General features: G+C 63.5%; 1 protein-coding gene across 2 annotated transcripts in view; it reads left to right on the forward strand.

Moving 5' to 3' along the window:
• The window catches only part of LOC144732802 (laminin subunit beta-2-like), a 46,204-nt gene that overhangs the window by 20,384 nt on the left and 5,817 nt on the right, over positions 1 to 20,003 (forward strand). The window contains exons 9-33 of one of the 2 annotated variants that reach the window (XM_078614409.1): positions 1,423 to 1,543; positions 2,312 to 2,500; positions 2,824 to 3,003; positions 3,561 to 3,673; positions 4,013 to 4,092; positions 4,219 to 4,363; positions 5,707 to 5,793; positions 6,792 to 6,950; positions 7,108 to 7,235; positions 7,735 to 7,855; positions 8,589 to 8,781; positions 8,963 to 9,106; positions 11,406 to 11,637; positions 11,900 to 12,063; positions 12,295 to 12,519; positions 12,973 to 13,193; positions 13,374 to 13,470; positions 13,979 to 14,160; positions 14,626 to 14,816; positions 15,366 to 15,550; positions 16,105 to 16,346; positions 16,887 to 17,090; positions 17,525 to 17,669; positions 18,836 to 19,043; positions 19,618 to 19,759. In XM_078614409.1, coding sequence (XP_078470535.1) covers positions 1,423 to 1,543; positions 2,312 to 2,500; positions 2,824 to 3,003; positions 3,561 to 3,673; positions 4,013 to 4,092; positions 4,219 to 4,363; positions 5,707 to 5,793; positions 6,792 to 6,950; positions 7,108 to 7,235; positions 7,735 to 7,855; positions 8,589 to 8,781; positions 8,963 to 9,106; positions 11,406 to 11,637; positions 11,900 to 12,063; positions 12,295 to 12,519; positions 12,973 to 13,193; positions 13,374 to 13,470; positions 13,979 to 14,160; positions 14,626 to 14,816; positions 15,366 to 15,550; positions 16,105 to 16,346; positions 16,887 to 17,090; positions 17,525 to 17,669; positions 18,836 to 19,043; positions 19,618 to 19,759 — 4,098 coding nt within the window. The remainder of the gene's footprint in view (positions 1 to 1,422; positions 1,544 to 2,311; positions 2,501 to 2,823; positions 3,004 to 3,560; positions 3,674 to 4,012; positions 4,093 to 4,218; positions 4,364 to 5,706; positions 5,794 to 6,791; positions 6,951 to 7,107; positions 7,236 to 7,734; positions 7,856 to 8,588; positions 8,782 to 8,962; positions 9,107 to 11,405; positions 11,638 to 11,899; positions 12,064 to 12,294; positions 12,520 to 12,972; positions 13,194 to 13,373; positions 13,471 to 13,978; positions 14,161 to 14,625; positions 14,817 to 15,365; positions 15,551 to 16,104; positions 16,347 to 16,886; positions 17,091 to 17,524; positions 17,670 to 18,835; positions 19,044 to 19,617; positions 19,760 to 20,003) is intronic. The other variant, XM_078614410.1, reaches the window with a different exon arrangement.

The following is a 20,003-nucleotide window of genomic DNA, read 5'->3' on the forward strand; positions in this document are numbered from 1 at the left end:
GACGTCAGGGTCAGGATCAAACCCACAACCTCCTGTATACCAGGCGAGGTAGTTAACATCTCCTAGCCGCCGTGGTGCCCCCAGTCAAACATTCACTGCCGACGTTTTTCGGGAACATAACTCAGCTTGCGGTGCGCTAGCCACTGCCCCACCGCTCCCCACCGAACAAAGACAAAGATCCCCCGCATAGCCTGTAACAGACTGTAGGGGCAAGTGCTGTTAGGGAGCACCTACGACACACGCACACCGTGACGCGCCGCACGCCCGTGCCACTGCTCGCGGCACATCTCCTCTGCTGGGGCCTCTCGGTTCGTCCGGTGAGAGGTCCGGTGGTGGAAATTCCCAGAAGCCCTCACATTCCGGCGGAGCAGCCAGGCGCACCTGCGCCGGGGCGCACCTGCGGAGCGTGCCGGCGTCTGTAATCTTGGCAGCTGCGGCCGCATTGTTTGCGTTGTTTTGTTCTCGGGCTTTCAAGGAAAAATCCGAGCGAGCGGCCGATGGGTTAGCGATAGCGGCGGCGGCGGCGGCGGCACAAAGACGCGCCGATCGCGCGCGCGGAGCCGGAGAGAGATTCGAGATGAGAGCGAAGCAAAGGTCACACGCAACAAGTTGATGGAGTGGGCAGAGGCCGTGCGTGTGGGAGGGACGCAGGCACGGAATCACGACGCTGGGATAACGGGGTGCACGGGAGAGGGGGAGCAGTAGTGTAGTGGTTAGCACGCTGCGCTACGAATCCAGCCACCAGAGTTCGATTCGAAAACATCGCCACTGGGGAGACAAAGGCGGCTGGGCGTGGTACTGGCCACCCACCCCTTCGTGTGCCTTTCTGGACTTCATAGGTGCTCGCTAACAGAACTTGCCCCAACAGTTTGTTACAGGCTATACGGGAGATCTTTAGCAACGCAAGCCGAGCGATGTTCCCGACAATGTCGGACGGTGAATATCTGACAGGCGCTGGGGTCTCCCCTAGGTCGACTCGGCCTTAACACCTGGTGCAGTGTGTGAACAGCGGCGCTGGGGAGGCAGCAGCCCCCTTGATCCGCGGGTTCCACGCGTGCACCTCGGGCACGCTTCCCTGCCCACCCGTTTGCCACGTGTCTGCGCGTATTTGGCGCCGCTCGCCGTGACCCCAAATCGCCGCTCCCTCTGCCCTCGCCCGCCCTGCCGTTCCATCTTCCATCGCTCCGACCCCCCCACTGCCTCCGTCGCCGCCCTGGGTACGCGAACGCCGCAGAGTTCCCCCAGTCGATTTGCGTCCCCCTCCCGCAGCCGTGACGAACGACGCAACGCGGCGCGGCGGTCTGTCGCTCTCTTCTTTTTTTTTACGATCAGAGGAAACAAGAAGATGCTCGGTGTAGTCGGCACTTTGCTTCGTTCATTGTTTCGTTTTTTTCTCTCTCAATGCTTTGCTCTCTGCTGCAGGTGCACGGGCGCTGCGTGTGCAAGCACAACACCGAGGGGCTCAACTGCGAGCGCTGCGAGGATTTCTACAACGACATGCCGTGGCGCCCGGCCGAGGGGCGCAACACCAACGCCTGCAAGCGTGCGTGCACGCTCCATTTATCACGCGCGCGCGTGTGTGTGTACGTGTGTGTGTGTACGTGCGAGCGTGTGTGTACGTGTGTGTGTGTACGTGTGTGTGTGTGTGTGTGTACGTGCATACGTGTGTACGTGTGTGTGTGTACGTGCGAGCGTGTGTGTGCGTGCGAGCGTGTGTGTATGTGCGTGTGTGTGTGTACGTGAAGTGTCGAACGCCCGCTGGCAGAAGGTCATGGGGCTGGGTCTGCCCCGTGACCTCCTGCCAGCGGGCGTTCGACACTTCACGTGGCCTCAAGGTGCACTTGGCCTGGCACAAGCGTCGTGGTGACGTCACCGCCAATTTAGTGGCGAATGGCGGTTGTTGTTGTGTGTGTACGTGCGAGCACGTGCGTGCGCGTGAGGAGGTGCTCGCTAACAGCACTTGCCCAAACAGTCTGTTAAGGCTATATGGGGGATCTTTGTTTTTGTGGATCGGTAGTGTGGCCGTTAGCGCGCCGCCCTACGAACCCGGCGCCCTGAGTTCGATTCCCGCTCACGGCCAACACCGGTGACGATTACCTGAATCGGTCTTGCAGCGGTGTGTAAACATCACCACTGGGGAGACAACGGTGGCTGGCCACCCACCCACTCACGTACTGTTCCGGCCTTCATAGGTGCTCGCTAACAGCACTCTCAGGCTATACGGGGGATCTTTATCTTTGTGTTTTGCGTGTGCATGCGTGTGTGTCTCGCCCCGCGCCCACCACCCCCACCCCCACCCCCCCTCGCGCAGGCTGCAACTGCAACAACCACGCGGTGCGGTGCCACTTTGACGGCGCGGTGTTTGCCGCGACGGGCAACGCCAGCGGCGGCGTGTGCGAGGACTGCCAGCACAACACGGCCGGGCGCAGCTGCGAGCTCTGCAAACCTTTCTTCTACCAGGACCCGCTGCGCGACATCCGCGACGCCGCCGTCTGCGTTCGTACGTCGCCAACACGCCCCGCGTCGCTCTCACGCCGCCGGTGCCGTGCCACCGCGCGGTACCGCACTCGGCCGTGTCATCGTTTTCGTTGCGTGCACTCACGTTTTCTGCGCGCGTGCGTGGGTATGTGTGCTTGTGTGTGCACCTGGGTCTACCACGTGACCTCCTGCTGCCAGCGGGCGTTCGACACTTCACGTGGTAGCCTCAAGGTGCACATGGCCCGGCACAAGCGTCGTGGTGACGTCACCGCCACTTAGTGGCGAATGGCGGTCGTTGTTGTTGTTGTGTGCGTGCTTGTGCGTGCGCGTGCGTCGGGCGGGCAGCGTGCGACTGCGACCCCGACGGCTCGCTGAACGGGGGGATGTGTGACGGACACACCGACCCGTCGGCGGGGCTCGAGTCCGGGCAGTGCCGCTGCAAGGCGCACGTGGAGGGGCCGCGGTGCGACCAGTGCCGGGCCGGGTTCTACGGACTCGACGCCGAGCAGCCCGACGGATGCCAGCGTGAGCAACCGCCACCTCCACCACGGCTACCACCACCACTGCCTCTACCACCACCACCACCACCGCTACCACCACCACCGCCTCCACCGCTGCCACCGCCACCGCTACCACCACCACCACTGCCTCCACCATCACTGCCACCGCCATGATCACCGCCAATCACCATTAACTGTTACTGACAATCACCATGGCCATTACCGCGAATCATTGCACACGTTAACACCGATAACCACACCCAACGTTCATCCCAGCAGCAGCAGCAGCAGCACACATTGCCGCCCGGTTATTACCAAGAATCAATCATCATCATCATCAGTAGTGATCTATCCGCTGCTGGACGAAGGCCTCCACAAGCCGTTGCCATCTCTCACCTTCTTGCGATGCCACCACGCTCCGTCTGGCTGCCGCGCACGGCCAGCCGATCTCATCGTTGTTGCGTCTCGTGTCCCGTGTGGTGCTGCGTTTGCGTGGCACGTGTCATGCGTGCTCCCCGTGCGTGCTCGTGCTCCCCGTGCGTGCGTGTGTATTGACCGCGTGCGCGTGCCGTGTGCTCTCAGCCTGCCACTGTAACCCGCTGGGCACGGTGGGTGGTGCCGCGGCATGCGACGCCGTCACCGGCGAATGCTACTGCAAGCGTCTCGTCACGGGGCGCAGCTGCGACCAGTGCCTGGTGAGGGTCGCGGTGTGGGGGGGGGTCAGGGGTCGCGGTGTGGGGGGTGGGGGTCAGGGGTCGCGGGGCGCCGCGGGATCGGACATCGCCGATGACGAGCGCCGATCCGACGGCGGCTTCTTCCGGTTTTTGAGTTTTGCCGACCGCCGGGCGGTGCCGTGGGGGTGACCCGCGGTGTCGTGAGGGTGACCCGCGGTGCCGTGGGGGTGACCCGCGGTGCCGTGGGGGTGACGCGCGGTGCCGTGGGGGTGACCCGCGGTGTCGTGAGGGTGACCCGCGGTGCCGTGGGGGTGACCCGCGGTGCCGTGGGGGTGACCCGCGGTGTCGTTCTCCCCGCAGGCGGAGCACTGGGGACTGAGCCACGACGGGAGCGGGTGCCGCCCGTGCGAGTGCGACGTGGGAGGCGCCGTCGACAACCGGTACGGGTCTCGCACCGGCGGCGCGCGGCCCGCCCCCCCCTCGGTCGTCACTTGGCGCGACGTTCCCGCGGTGCGGGCCGTGTCGCGCCGCCGTTTGACCGGTGCCGTCGGCGCGCGTGCCCGCAGGTGCTCCGTGGAGTCGGGGCAGTGCCACTGCCGCGGCCACATGGGCGGGCGGCCGTGCTCGCAGCCGGACTCGGGCTTCTTCTGCATGGCGCTCGACCACTACACGCACGAGGCCGAGACCGCGCTGCCCGTCGACTCCAACGGCGTGAGTTCCCGCGGGGGGGGCGGGGGGGGGCGGGGGGGGGGAGGGGTTTGGGGGGTTCGTGGGCGGACCCGGCGGACGGTCACGGAATCACGGGAACCGGGGGTTGGGAGGTGGGTTTCCGGCAGAGGTCGCAAACGGGTTTTGATTCCTTACCCGTACCCGGCCGCACCAGGGTCGCAAACGGGTACCCGTACCAGTACCCGGCCGGGTACGGGTACGGGTACGGGTATCGGGTAGGGTACGGGTATCGGGTAGGGTACGGGTATCGGGTAGGGTACGGGTATCGGGTACCCGATTGCGACCTCTGGTCTCCGGGGAACGAGAGAGGGTCATGGTGGGTGACCGGGGTAGTGGCCGGAGGAAGAGGGGGGACTGGGGAAATGCAGGGTGGGGGTCGATCGACCTGGGGGCACCTGGGGGGGGCTTCTGATTGGACCAGGGCCACGAGTGGGCAGCGTCTGATTGGTCAGCGGAGCGCCTGGAGGCTGCGCTGTCACGGCACGAGGTGGAGGGCACGGGGAGGGACGATGGCGGAGCGGCGGCCGGGGCCGGGAGCGCGCGCCCCGAGAGGAAGACGTCCCCCTCGGAGACAGAGCCGCGAAATCGGTTTGGGTGCTCGTCGGGGTGGGGTCTTTGGGGAGGGCCCTCATCCGGCAGTGGATCGATCGTGGCCGATGCCGGCGGTCGTGAGTGTACCGATTCATTTGCAGGGATGGTGCCGGAGGAGAGGCCACCTGTTCTGTATCGGTCGCTCCGATGTGGCTGTGGTTGGGTCATGGCCGATACGATCCTGGCCCGGCCTCTACCCCTCACCTTACCCTCAGCCTCAGCAGTAACCTTTGGTTCCCTCTACCAGAATGTTCATCTCCTCCTCGTGCACCTCAAACTCCGCGCTTGCCTTCTCCAAGCTCAGGCGACGTTGGGTCCGCACAGCCTCCGTCGTGAGCGAGCGAGGGTGTGAGTGACTTTGTGCATGGGTGTCTCGGTGACAATGCGAGTGAGCGAGTGTTTGTGTGAGTCGGTGCGATATTGAGTGAGCGCCCGTGTGTGCGTCTGGATCCACGTGCATGTGTGTCAGTGTGCGCGTGTCTCTGTGTCAATGTCTATCCATGTGCATGTGTCTCTGTGTCAATGTCTATTCATGTGCATGTGTCTCTGTGTGTGTGTATGTATGTATGCGTGTCTCTGTGTGTGTGTCTATTTATGCGTGTCTCTGTGTCAATGTCTATCCATGTGCATGTGTCTCTGTGTGTGTATCCACGTGCGTGTGTCTCTGTGTGCGCGTGTGCTTCCGTGCGTGCCCCCCCCCCCCCCCCCCGTGACCGGACGGCGCTGGGCCCCAGACCCCCGGGGGGCTGGCGGAGTCCCTGCTGACCCCCTCGTTGTGTGAGGAGCGAGAGCGCGTCAAGCAAGGCCTCCCCACAGGCCGGGTAAAAATCTCCGCGGCCTCGTCCAGTTTGCGCGGTATTACTCACCTCTGACCTCGGGCTTTCAGCACAATAACAACAACAACAACAACGCTTCGTGTTTCTCTCCCCCCCGAGTTGCGCGCCGTTCGCGCAACTCGGTGAGACGACGCCTCCGTTCGGCATCTCGTAGAGCAGCGCGGCGCTTCGTGCCAAAGAACGGCCTCGGATATCGCAAAAGCGCTTCTGAGATCGCTTCGAGCGACCTCTGGGCCGCACGGCGGCGGGCAGCGCCGCTCGCCGCTCGACCTCTAGACGGACGCCGCGTCCCGCGACACCGAGAGCCCGGTTCGGGTGGAACCGGGACCCGGGCTCAAAGTTTTTTTGACCGGCTCCGCGAGAGAGGCGGTGGTGGCCTGGACGCTCGTGCTGCCCCCTCGTCACTGCCCCCACCGCTGCCCCCCCCCCCCGCCCGTTGCTGGCTTGTGCATGGCTTGCTGCTGCCCTCACTGCAAGTCCCACCAGACCTGAGCTGCCCGTGTTCCACGATGTCTCACCGTGTCTCACCCTGATTCACAGCGCCACGCTGTCCGATTTTGCCAGACCAGCCTTGGGGTCGTGGCTGCCAGTGCAGAAGGCCTCTCATGTGTGACCCTCCTGTGACCTCTGATCCTTAACCTTGCACCTCCTAGCGTGACCCCTACAGTGACCTTGACCCTTAGCGTGCCCTAACGTGAACCCATGCCTTGACCCTCCCCATGGTCTCTACCGCAACCCTTACCTTACCCTGACCCCAACCGTGAGCCCTACACCGCGACCCCTCCTTTCCACAGGACGCACACCGGCTTTGCCACGCGGAGTCCGCTTCATTAACGCATTAACGCGGCGCCGTGCGCTCAGCTGCAACCGCGCGGCCTGAACCGGCACGGCTCCCGACGCGTCTTCGCGCGACGTGCAGCGCCGTGCCGCGTCGTCACACCGCGCCACGTCGTCACACCGCGCCGCGCCGCGTCTGTCGGCAGGGCCTGGCGCTGGTGCCGCGAGCCCCCACGCCGGGGCGCGCGCCCACGTGGACGGGACCGGGCTTCGTGCGGGTGCCCGAGGGCGGCCGCCTCGAGTTCCGCGTCTCCGACGTCCCCCACTCCATGGACTACGAGCTGCTCATCCGCTACGAGCCGCAGGTCAGCGGGCGGCACACACGCGCACTACCGTGCGCACGCACCTGCACGCACGCTTGCGCAGCCACCACGCACGTCCCTGTCGCACGTTCTCATTCCCCGCATGACCTCGTCCCCTCCCCTCCCGCCTCGCCCTCGTCCCGCCTCGCGCGGCTCTCAGCTGCCGGAGGAGTGGGAGGTGGTGCTGGTGACGGTGCTGCGCCCCAGTGACATCCCCACGCACTCGCCGTGTGGGAACACCATCCCGGCTGACGACCACCTCGCCGTGTCGCTGCCGCCCGGGTCGCGGTGAGACGCGGCCGCCACGCTGTGTGTGTGTGTGTGTACGCGCGTGCGTGACGCGCGTGTGTGTGTATACGCGTGTGTGTGTGTATATGTGTGCGTGTGTGTGTATACGTGTGCGTGACGCGCGTGTGTGTGTGTGTATACGCGTGCGTGACGCGTGTGTGTGTATACGCGTGTGTGTATATACGCGTGCGTGACGCGCATGTGTGTGTGTGTATACGTGTGTGTGTGTGTACGCGTGCGTGACCCACGTGTGTGTGTATATACGCGTGTGTGTGTACGCGTGCGTGACCCGTGTGTATACGCGTGCGTGATGCGCGTGTGTGTGTATACGCGTGTGTGTGTATACTCGTGCGTGACGCGCGTGTGTGTGTGTGTATACATGTGCGTGACCCGCGTGTGTGTGTATACACGTGTGTGTGTATACGTGTGCGTGACCCACGTGTGTTTATACGTGTGCGTGACCCGCGTGTGTACATGTGTGCGTGACCCGTGCGCCCAGCTACGTGGTGCTGCCCCAGGCCGTGTGCCTGGAGAAGGGAGTGAGCTACGTGATCCGCGCCGACTTCACGCGCTACACGACGCACGAGCACACGGAGAGCGCCCACGTGCTCATCGACTCGGTGAACGCCGCCACCACCACAACCGCAATCACCACCACTGCCAACACCTCTACCATCACCACCACCACTGCCAACACCACTACTATCACCACCACTACCATCACCACCACCACTACCATCACCACCACCACTGCCAACACCACTACCATCACCACCACTACCATCACCACCACCACTACCATCACCACCACTACCATCACCACCACCACAACTGCGGACATCACCACTGCCAACACCACTACCATCACCACCACCACTGCCAACACCGCTACCATCACCACCACCACTACCATCACCACCAACACTGCCAACACCACTACCATCACCACCAACACTGCCAACACCACTACCACCACCACTACCATCACCACCACTACCGCAATCACCACCACTGCCAACACCGCTACCTTCACCACCACCACTGCCAACACCACTACCATCACCACCACTACCGCAATCACCACCACTGCCAACACCACTACCACCACCACCACCGCAACAACAACCGCCATTCGCCACTAATTGGCGGTGACGTCACCACGACGCTTGTGCCAGGCCATGTGCACCTTGAGACCACCACAACCACTACCTACACCACCACTACCACAATCACCACCACTGCCAACACCACCACCACCACCACAACCACTACTTACACCACCACTGCCATCTCCATCATTCTCCACCGCCGACTTCCTCCGCTCTGTGCCCCCCCCCCCCGACCCCCCCGTAGCTGGTGCTGCTGCCGCTCTACACGTCGCTGGAGATGTTCTCCGGGGACGATCGCGAGTCGACTCGCCGGCGCGACAACTTTGAGCGCTACCTGTGCCAGGAGAGCGGCAAGGCCGTGATGAAGCAGCCGGTGACGGAGGTGTGCGCCGGCCTCATCTGCAGCCTGTCGGCACTGCTGCACGACGGCGCCCTGCGTGAGAGCCCCGGCACACTCCTCCTCCACCACCGCCGTTTTCATCGCCGCCATCAGCAGCAGCAGTAGCATCTGTATAAAACTCCAAGATATAATTACAAACACAATCACCCTGTGCCCCCCCCCTCTGCCCCCCCTCCCTCTGCCCCCCTCCCCCCTCTGCACACCCCCTCCCCCCACAGCGTGCCAGTGCGACCTGCAGGGCTCGCTGAGCACGGAGTGCGACCCCAACGGGGGTCAGTGCCATTGCCGCCCCAACGTGGTGGGGCGGCGCTGTGACGCGTGCGCGCCTGGGACCTACGGCTTCGGGCCCAGCGGCTGCCTCTGTGAGTGCCCGACCCGAGCTACTGGGTCAGCTGACGAGCGACACTGGGTCAGCTGACTAGTGATGTGGGGTCAGCTGACTAGCAAAATGGGATCAGCTGACTAGTGACGCGTGGGTCAGCTGACTAGCGACGTGGGGTCAGCTGACTAGTGACACTGGGTCAGCTGACTAGCGACGTGGGGTCAGCTGACTAGTGACACTGGGTCAGCTGACTAGTGACGTGGGTCAGCTGACTAGTGACACTGGGTCAGCTGACTAGCGACGTGGGGTCAGCTGACTTGTGATGTGGGTCAGCTGACTAGTGACGTGGGTCAGCTGACTAGTGACACTGGGTCAGCTGACTAGTGACACTGGGTCAGCTGACTAGCGACGTGGGTCAGCTGACTAGTGAGGTGGGTCAGCTGACTAGTGACACTGGGTCAGCTGACTAGCGACGCGTGGTTCAGCTGACTAGTGACGTGGGTCAGCTGACTAGTGACGTGGGGTCAGCTGACTAGTGACGTGGGTCAGCTGACTAGTGACGTGGGGTCAGCTGACTAGTGACGTGGGTCAGCTGACTAGTGACGTGGGTCAGCTGACTAGTGACGTGGGGTCAGCTGACTAGTGACGTGGGTCAGCTGACTAGTGACGTGGGTCAGCTGACGAGCGACGTGGGTCAGCTGACTAGTGACGTGGGGTCAGCTGACTAGTGACGTGGGGTCAGCTGACTAGTGACGTGGGGTCAGCTGACTAGTGACGTGGGTCAGCTGACGAGCGACGTGGGTCAGCTGACTAGTGAGGTGGGTCAGCTGACTAGTGACACGGGGTCAGCTGACTAGTGACGTGGGGTCAGCTGACTAGTGACGTGGGGTCAGCTGACTAGTGACGTGGGGTCAGCTGACTAGTGAGGTGGGTCAGCTGACTAATGACACTGGGTCAGCTGACTAGCGACGCGTGGTTCAGCTGACTAGTGACGTGGGTCAGCTGACTAGTGACGTGGGGTCAGCTGACTAGTGACGTGGGTCAGCTGATTAGTGACGTGGGTCAGCTGACTAGTGACGTGGGGTCAGCTGACTAGTGACGTGGGTCAGCTGACTAGTGACGTGGGTCAGCTGACGAGCGACGTGGGTCAGCTGACTAGTGACGTGGGGTCAGCTGACTAGTGACGTGGGGTCAGCTGACTAGTGACGTGGGGTCAGCTGACTAGTGACGTGGGTCAGCTGACGAGCGACGTGGGTCAGCTGACTAGTGAGGTGGGTCAGCTGACTAGTGACACGGGGTCAGCTGACTAGTGACGTGGGGTCAGCTGACTAGTGACGTGGGGTCAGCTGACTAGTGACGTGGGTCAGCTGACTAGTGACACGGGGTCAGCTGACTAGTGACGTGGGTCAGCTGACTAGTGACGTGGGTCAGCTGACTAGTGACGCGTGGGTCAGCTGACTAGTGACACGGGGTCAGCTGACTAGTGACGTGGGGTCAGCTGACTAGTGACGTGGGGTCAGCTGACTAGTGACGTGGGGTCAGCTGACTAGTGACGTGGGTCAGCTGACTAGCGACGTGGGTCAGCTGACGAGCGACGTGGGTCAGCTGACTAGTGAGGTGGGTCAGCTGACTAGTGACACGGGGTCAGCTGACTAGTGACGTGGGTCAGCTGACTAGTGACGTGGGTCAGCTGACGAGCGACGTGAGATCAGCTGACTAGTGACACGGGGTCAGCTGACTAGTGACGTGGGTCAGCTGACTAGGGACGTGGGTCAGCTGACGAGCGACGTGGGTCAGCTGACTAGTGAGGTGGGTCAGCTGACTAGTGACACGGGGTCAGCTGACTAGTGACGTGGGTCAGCTGACTAGTGATGTGGGTCAGCTGACGAGTGACGTGAGGTCAGCTGACTAGTGACGTGGGTCAGCTGACTAGTGACGTGGGTCAGCTGACTAGTGACGTGAGGTCAGCTGACTAGTGAAGTGAGGTCAGCTGACTAGCGACGCATGGGTCAGCTGACTAGCGACGTGAGGTCAGCTGACTAGTGACGTGGGTCAGCTGACTAGCGACGTGAGGTCAGCTGACTAGTGACGTGGGGTCAGCTGACTAGCGATGTGGGTCAGCTGACTATTGACGCGTGGGTCAGCTGACTAGCGACGTGGGGTCAGCTGACTAGCAACGTGGGGTCAGCTGACTAGTCACGTGGGTCAGCTGACTAGTCACGTGGTTCAGCTGACTAGCAACGCGGAGATAATTATTGGGCTCGTGCCTCCTGCTTGTGTCCCCTGCGAGTAACCCCCTGAACCCTCCTCCCCCGCCCCCCGCCCCCCGCCCTGCGCAGCGTGCGAATGCAGCGACGAGGGCTCCCACCACGCGTTCTGCGACGCGCGCACCGGGCAGTGCCGCTGCCGGCACGGCGCGTACGGCCGGCGCTGCGACCACTGCCAGCCGGGCTACTGGGGCTTCCCGGCGTGCCGGCCCTGCCGGTGCAACGGCCACGCCGAGGAGTGCCACCCGGTCACCGGGACTTGCCACTCGTGCCGCGAGCACACCGCCGGGGAGAGCTGCGAGCGGTGAGGGTGACGCGGCGCGTGCGTGTGTCTCCCTGTGTCCCCCTGTGCGTCCCTACCTGTCCCCGTGTGCATCCGCGTCTCCCCGCGTCTTTCTGGGTCTCCCCATGTGTCTCCTGGCATTTCCCCGTATCTCCCCGCACCTCCCCACGTCTCCCCGCGTCTCCGTACCCACACAGATTGCCCCCGCGCGACTAGAGGCGCCGTGTAGAACCCCTCCTCTCCGTAACCGTGGCGCCCGTGTTCCCCGTTTCCCTGGCAACAGCTGTGCGGATGGTTACTATGGAAACCCAGTGCTGGGCTCGGGCGAGCAGTGCCGGCCTTGCCCGTGTCCTGGCGGCCCCGGCTCCGGGCGTCACTTCGCCAGCTCGTGCCACGAGGACCCGCACTCGCAGCGCGTCGTCTGCAGCTGCCGTCCAGGATACACCGGTACACCACTGCACCACGCCGGGTCGCACCGCACTGTGCTGTGCCGGCACCACGCCAGATCTCGCCGCACCCCACCACGCCGCGCCTCCCCATCAGGGCGGCACACACGAAGCAGCGGCAATGACCCCCAACGCCTCTCTCGAGTCACCGGCGATCCACGCGCCGCCGCTCTCGGTTTCCCCGCCGCTCACCACGCGCCCCCCCCCCCCCACCCCCAAACTACCACGCCAGGATCGAGCTGCGAGGAGTGCGCCCCCGGTCACCACGGCAACCCGCACGAGGCGGGCGGCTCGTGCCGGCCCTGCCGCTGTCACGGCAACATCGACCCGACCGACCCGGGGTCTTGCGACCGGCGCTCGGGCGTCTGCCTGCGCTGCCTGCACCACTCACACGGGCCCGACTGCGGCGCCTGCCTGCCCGGTTTCTACGGCAACGCCACGCAGCAGAGCTGCCAACGTGAGCGCCGAGACGCGGATGACAAAACCGTGCACAGATTCTGTACTCGCTGTCCAACAACGCTCTGCGTGTGCGCGTCCCCACGTGCGCGCAAGTACCCACGTGTGCGTGTGTGCCCACGTGCGTACGTACATATTCGCGCGTATTCGTGTACGCGTGTACCTTGCATGCGTTAGTGGTGACCCGAGTTCGATTCCCCATCACGGACAACACCACTGACGAATATTTAAACCGGTCCTGGGCCTCCCCTAGGTCGACTCAGCCTCAAATGAGTCCCCGGTGCGATGTGTAAACATCGCCACTGGGGAGACAAAGGCGGCCAGGCGTGGTGCTGGCCACCCACCCCTTCGTGCGCCGTGCCGGCCTTTACAGGTGCTTGCTAATGGCACTTGCCCCAACAGCGTGTTAAAGGCTGCGAGGGGGCTCTTTGTCTTTGTCTTTTTCTGCGTGCAGGCTGCGCATGCAGCCCGCACGGCGTGGACCCGCGCCGCTGCCCGCCGGGCGGCGCGCTGTGCGAGTGCGACGCGGCGACGGGGCAGTGCCCGTGCCGGCCGCACGCGCTGGGACGCGCGTGCGAGCACTGCGCGCCCGGCCACTGGGGCCTGGCCGAGGGCGAGGGGTGCCGGGCGTGCGCCTGCGACCGCACCAAGGCGCTCGGCGACGCCTGCAACGAGGTGCGGACGACGCTCGCGCGCGCGACGATACCCTGCGGCGACTAATCTGAACCGGTCTTGGGCCTCGCCTAGTCGACTCGGCCTTAAATGAGTACCTGCTGCGGTGTGTAAATGTCACCGCTTGCCCCGGCAGTCCGTTTAAACGCGATCCGGGGGGATCTCTGTTTTCTGTGCGCGTAGTTCACAGGGCAGTGCGAGTGTCAGCCCGGCTTCGGGGGCCGCTCCTGCACCGAATGCATGGAGAACTTCTGGGGCAATCCCAGCGTCGAGTGCATCGGTAACTACGCGCCCACCGCACACCCCGCTCACCCGGCCGCCCGCTGAACCACCCAAACACTCACGCATCTGCCCTTCCACCTACTGAAGCACCCGTCCACACAACTGCCTGTCCGCCCACCCAACCACTCACCCATCCACCCAACCACTCACCCATCCACACAACCACTCACCCATCCACCCAACCACTCGCCCATCCACCCAACCACTCACCCATCCACCCAACCACTCACCCATCCACCCAACCACTCACCCATCCACCCAACCACTCGCCCATCCACCCAACCACTCACCCATCCACCCAACCACTCGCCCATCCACCCAACCACTCACCCATCCACCCAACCACTCACCCATCCACCCAACCACTCACCCATCCACCCAACCACTCACCCATCCACCCAACCACTCACCCATCCACCCAACCACCCGCCAGGCCTGTCACCCACCGCCCAACCCTCCGGCCTCCCCTCCCGCTCACCCGCGTGTGTCGCCTGCCCGTGCGCCAGCGTGCCAGTGCGACGCGCGTGGGATCTCCACGGCGCAGTGCGAGCGAGCGACGGGACACTGCGTGTGCCGCGCCGGCGTGGCGGGGGTGCGCTGTGACACGTGCGCGCGCGGATTCTCCGGGAGCTTCCCGCACTGCGAGCCTTGCCACCAGTGCTTCGGGGACTGGGACCGCATCGTGCAGGTGGGACGCGGGGGGACGCGGGGGGGACGTGGGGACGTGGAGACACGGGGGGACGTGGGGACGCGGGAGGATGTGGAGGGACACCGGAACAAGGGTAGCGTCGGCCCTGACGATAACGACGTTGACTCTTTCCATCATGGGATCTCCTTTGGCAAAGGAGGTGCCATGATGTAGCTGCTCACCCCGAGCTCTCATTACTCTGATAGTGGCGTTGTCTTTGTGCTGTACGCCTTTTGGCGTCCTCTGGTCTAACACCGTTTGAGACGAGGCTCAAAAGAAAGCCGTCTCTGGTGTGGACCAATCAGATTGAAAGACAATGCAAATATTATGTTTTTGTGGGTTAATGCACACATGATTCTTTGTGAAAGGTTTCAGTTTGGTGTTGTAACATCTCAACACAGCTGTTTTGTTGCCAGATAAAAAATGGGGAAACCCTATTGTCGACGTCGCCTGTGTCGTGCGTAGTCGCTGGCGGAGCGGTCGCGCGGCCTGGCGGAGCGCGCCGCTCGCCTCGCCGAGTCGGGAGCCGTCGGCGCCTTCGGGGAGCAGTTTGGCGCCCTGGAGGAGAAGCTGGCGGAGGTGCGGAGGATCGTGGACGGGCGCGTCGCCACGGCTCACTCCGTCACCGCCCTCATCGGCTCCATGGAGGACATCCGGTGCGGGGCCAAGTTTACGACCGCATCTTTCACCCCCCACCCCCCCGCTCGTTACGCGCGTTCGCAGTACGGAGAGAGGCGCACACTGGGAAGTACACAGCGTGTGGATGAGAGAACGCGCGCAGGAGGCCCGAGGCGTCTTCCCCCGGGTTAAATAAAGGCAGCAAAGTGTCAGAGAGACGGAGCGACGAGCTCGCGGGCGCCGGGTGGATCGACCGTGAGAGGTGGCCTCAGCTTAGGCGGGAGTCCTTCGTCCGGCAGTGGACTGAGCACGGCCGACGATCCCTAGAGAAGGAACGTCTCGCTGGCAAGGGAGTGCAGAGTCGGTGTGGCACACCGCGTTCAATCTGATTCTGCACTTACCGTGGCTCGACTCCAGCTCGGGAAATCGAACGTGTTGGGTTTGACCGTCTTGTGATGAACGCTCCGCTCAGCGGCTGCGTGGCACAGGGGTCCATTGAAGGGGTCTGTGATATCCGCACCTGCGGTCACGATAAAATTGTCGGTACATTTTTGTTGTTATAATGAAATGAAAATCACCGCACGCAGGAAAATGATCGATGAGCTGACGAACCGGCTGACGCCGCTGGAGATCGACCTCACGGAAAGCCAGGACCGGAACGCCAACGCCACGGGGCGGATCGCGGAGCTGGAGCGCGATGTGCGGCGCTTGAACCGCACCGCCGGCGGCCTGGAGCACCAGCTGGATGTCATCAAGAACTCCAATTACCGCGGTGCGGCGGCGCACACACAGCATCACCACACTCGCTCACACCACTCGCACTCAGACACTCGCCACTCACACTCACTCACCACTCACACTCACCACTCAGACACTCACACTCACTCACCACTCACACTCACCACTCGCACTCACCACTCAGACACTCACACTCACTCACCACTCACACTCAGACACTCACCACTCGCACTCACCACTCAGACACTCACCACTCACACTCACTCACACTCACTCACCACTCGCACTCAGACACTCACCACTCACACTCACTCACCACTCTCACTCACTCACCACTCGCACTCAGACACTCACCACTCACACTCACTCACCACTCACACTCACCACTCAGACACTCGCACTCACTCACCACTCACTCACCACTCGCACTCAGACACTCACCACTCGCACTCAGACACTCACCAATCACGTGGTGCCACTGTTTCACCGAATCTCCACTCGGGCCACCCCTCCCTCTCGCCCCCCCCCCCCGCCCAACCTCACCCTCCTCGTTCCTCTCCCCGCCCTCCCTCTCCCTCGCCGCCACAGGCGCGTACGACAGCGTGCGCCAGCTGCACGCCGACTCGCTGGCGGCGGAGTCGCGAGCCAACGCCTCCGTGGCGGGCGACGGGAGCCCGGTGGGCCGCTCGGCCGACGCCCGCTCGCGAGCCCGGGCGCTGCTCGAGGCCTCGCGCGACGACTTCCGGCGCAAGAACGCGGCCGGGCGCGACGCGCTGGAGACGCTGGCGGACGACGTGCGCTCGCTCAGCCTGCGCACCGTCAGCGAGAAGGTGCGACTCCTGGCGGAGGCCGGGCGGGCGGGCGGGGTGGCGCCGCCGGGTACGGGCGGCGAGGTCGTCCGTGGGTCGGGGTGGGCGGACGCCCGAACTCGTGGAGGGAGGTCGGGCCCACAAGGGGTCGGACGGTCACTCACTCAGACGGATGTAGGTCAGAGGGGACGGAGGACGGAGGTCAGATGGGCGAGTCGGACGGATAGATGGTCGCACGGGTCAATGACGGTTCGGATGGTGGCACTGAAGGACGGAGGTCAGGTGATAAGCGGTTGGACGGTTGGACGGATGTAAATGGCGGAATACGGACGGACGATCGGATAGATGGAAGTCAGACACACGGACAAACAGGCTGTCGAACGGAGAGATGGAGGTCGGATAGACGGACAGAGGGGGGATAGATGGTCAGACAGACAGGACGGTCACGTGACTATCCTCAACGTGGCTCACGTGCCTGTACTTTGCTGGCCATCACGTGACCGTGCGTGGCTGAGGGTCACGTGACCGAGCACCGCTGCCTCCCCCCCCCCGCCCCCCCAGGTGTGCGGCTCCCCGGGTGACGAGCCGTGCTCGGACTCCCCGTGCGGGGGCCCCGGCTGCCGTAACGAGGACGGCGCCCCGCGCTGCGGGGGCCTGGGCTGCAACGGCGCCGCCACCGCCGCCGCGGAGGCGCTGGAGCGAGCGCGCAACGCCGACCTGGAGATCCAGCAGGCCGCCGCGCAGGTGGAGGAGCTCAACAAGCAGGTGCGGCTGGGGGGGGGGGGCGAGGGGGGGGCTGGGGGGGTTTGGGGGGGTGGCGCGCCCTTTCGCCGGGAGGTCGCCGTGGCCCTCATCGTTGAGTCGTTCGGAATCCCCTCCCCCCCCCTCCTCGAGCCGCCCGTGCCGTTGACTCTCCGTGCCGGCACACAATGGTCCACTCGTTTCCGAGTGGCCGTGCGGGACCTTTCACGTCCACCGTGAGCGAAGCGGACGGCGCGTTGAATATTTGACGGTTAATACCACACTGCAGTATTAACTAGGGCGCCGGCCGGATTTGAACCGTGAACCTCGGCAGCAAGCGGCGAGTTCGCCCGCCGCGTCGCCCGTTCATGCTTCTTGCGATGGTTTTGCTTTGCCCCTCTCCGCGCCGTGCCCTCTGACCCCGCGACCGCCGCCCCCCCCCCCCTCCCACCGGGCAGGTCCAGGATGCGCGTGCGAGGTCGCACCAGGCCCGGGGGCAGGCGGAGGCGGCGCTGGACAGAGCCAACGGGACGCGAGAGCGCGCACAGCGCGCCAACGCTCAGCTCCGCGCCCTCATCCAGCAGATCAAGGACTTCCTGCAGCGTGAGTCACCGTGCCCCCGGACTTATCCGTGCCTCACCACGCCGGGCGGGGGCGTTGGCGAAGGGGGCCCAGGCTCCCGACCCGTTCAGACATCGCTCGCCACTGATGCCGACCGTGGCCGGGAATGGAACTTAGTTCCCCCCCACTCCCCACCTCCTCCACCCCGCTACGTGCCCCAGCAGAATCAGAATCTGTATTTTTCCTGGAGACAATCCGATGAGTTATGAAGCTCCTTTCCATGAGTACGCGCTCCCGATTCTGACGTCATTCCAAAAAACGTTGGAAAGCACAAAATGTCGGACGGTTTAAACCAATCTGGTTTCGTCAACATCAGCTGTTACTCCGCTCGAAGCTGGCGCCACGCTAAGCCACGTGGCACCGCATGGCGCCGCTGGTGTGAGCGCCTCTCGCGCCGTGTAAGTGATCGCAACCCCCCGGAACAATCCCAAACGTTCTTAAAAATCCGAATTAAAAAAACATCCAAATCCCATCCCTAGTGTTCGGCTCAGGGTCATTCACATCGCATGGAATGGGATTACGGGCGACGTGAAGTAGGTGTCATTTCAACGTTTGTTATTAACTGTTTCCATTACCACCACCGTCACCACCGTCATCATCGTCATCGTCGTCCCTTCTAGCCGTGACCGTGTCCTACCCACGGCACACTTCACGCCTCTTAGCAGTCACTGCGAACTTGCGTGGTGTTCTCCATTCCCCGTGTTCCTCTCTCCCCCTCTATAAAACTACTATAAACTCGTTTTATTTGACCAGGTAAGGCCCACTGAGCTATGTAGCGCTTTTTCAGAAGAGACCTGGCCACAAATGATAGCTCAACGAAGAGGCTTATCGTGTTGAAATGTACAGCAGCCAAATACTCTAAATAATCTCAATGCATGTTTCTTAATGTGGAGGGAAAGAGACAAATCCACGGGGAGAACATGCCAACTCCAGATAAAGCGGCGTCAGGGTCAGGATCGAATCCCCGACTTCCTGCAAACCAGGCGATGGAGATAACATCACGCCATCACTCCTCGTCACTCTTCACGAGCCTCTCTCCGCGACCCTCACCTCCCCTCTCCTGCCTCACTCCCGAATCTCTCACCATCCCTCTACCCCCTGTCCGCCGTAACTCCTCGCCCATGCTTCTCCGTTGACCCGCGGCGCAGAGGACAGCGCCAGCCCCGACGACATCGAGCTGGTGTCGAACCGCGTGCTGGAGCTGAGCGTGCCGGCGTCGGCCGAGCAGACGCACGAGCTGGCGGCCGAGATCAAGCGGCGCGTCGCCGACCTCGCCAACGTCGACGCCATCCTGGCGCAAACGAGCGGCGACATCGCCGACGCCAACAGCCTCCTGCAGGAGGCGCGCGACGCCAAGTGAGGGCGCCGACGTCGCGATAGACGGTCGATTATCGGACAGCGGGCGCCGCCGGCCGTCGTCATGGCGCAGGGTGGTCGTCGCGCCGTGTTTGGCACGCGGCGCAGGCTGCGGTGCTTTCGTACGGGGGGGGGGCGGGGTGGGCAGCAACGTCGCTGTGCCGCATGTCGTCCCAATTGAGGAGTTTGCGGAGGACGTTTTTTCAACTTTGGCAAACTCGGGCCGCGACGCCGGCACGCGATGGCATCACGGCATCTTCAACGGTCGCCGTGCAGCAGGCGGCGCACGGTGTTTTTATTTTTACGCTTTGCTCGCACGCGGTAATCGACCAGGAGCGGCCAGCCGGTCGTCGCCTAAACGCGGACCTTGCGCAACACGCGGCGAGCGCTGGGCCGTGTCGCCGCCGACAACGAGGAACGCGACGCCGAGCGAAGAGTCGTGGGAGCGACGGCGCGACCGGCACGCAGCGACACCGCGATCCACAGCATTTTGCACTTCTGCCCGCGCGTGGGCGTGCGTACAATGCGTACAATGCGTACACGCGTGTTGTTGTGCGTGCGCGCGTGTTCGCAGGACGCGTGCCGATGACGTGTTGGCGACGGCGGAGGGAGTGAAGGGGGCACTGGAGGACGCGGAGATGGCGCAGAAAGCGGCGCAAGAGGCGATCAATCAGGCCAAGGGAGACATCCAAGGGGCGCAGAACACACTGGCATCGGTCAGCACATGCACACACATGCACACATAAAGACAAAGATAAAGATTCCCGTATAGCCTGAACAGACTGTTGGGGCAAGTGCTGTTAGCGAGCACGGGCCACAAATGATAGCTCAACGAAGTGGCTTATCATCTCGTGGACATTTATAGCAGCCAAATACTCTAATACCAGGCGAGGCAGTTAACATCTCGCCACCGTGGCACTGCCACGCTCCTCTGTCCTCTCCCCCACCCCCCCGCTCCCT

The sequence above is a fragment of the Lampetra planeri genome, chromosome 44, assembly GCF_965212315.1.
Source record: "Lampetra planeri chromosome 44, kcLamPlan1.2.h2, whole genome shotgun sequence".
Taxonomy (NCBI): domain Eukaryota; kingdom Metazoa; phylum Chordata; class Hyperoartia; order Petromyzontiformes; family Petromyzontidae; genus Lampetra; species Lampetra planeri.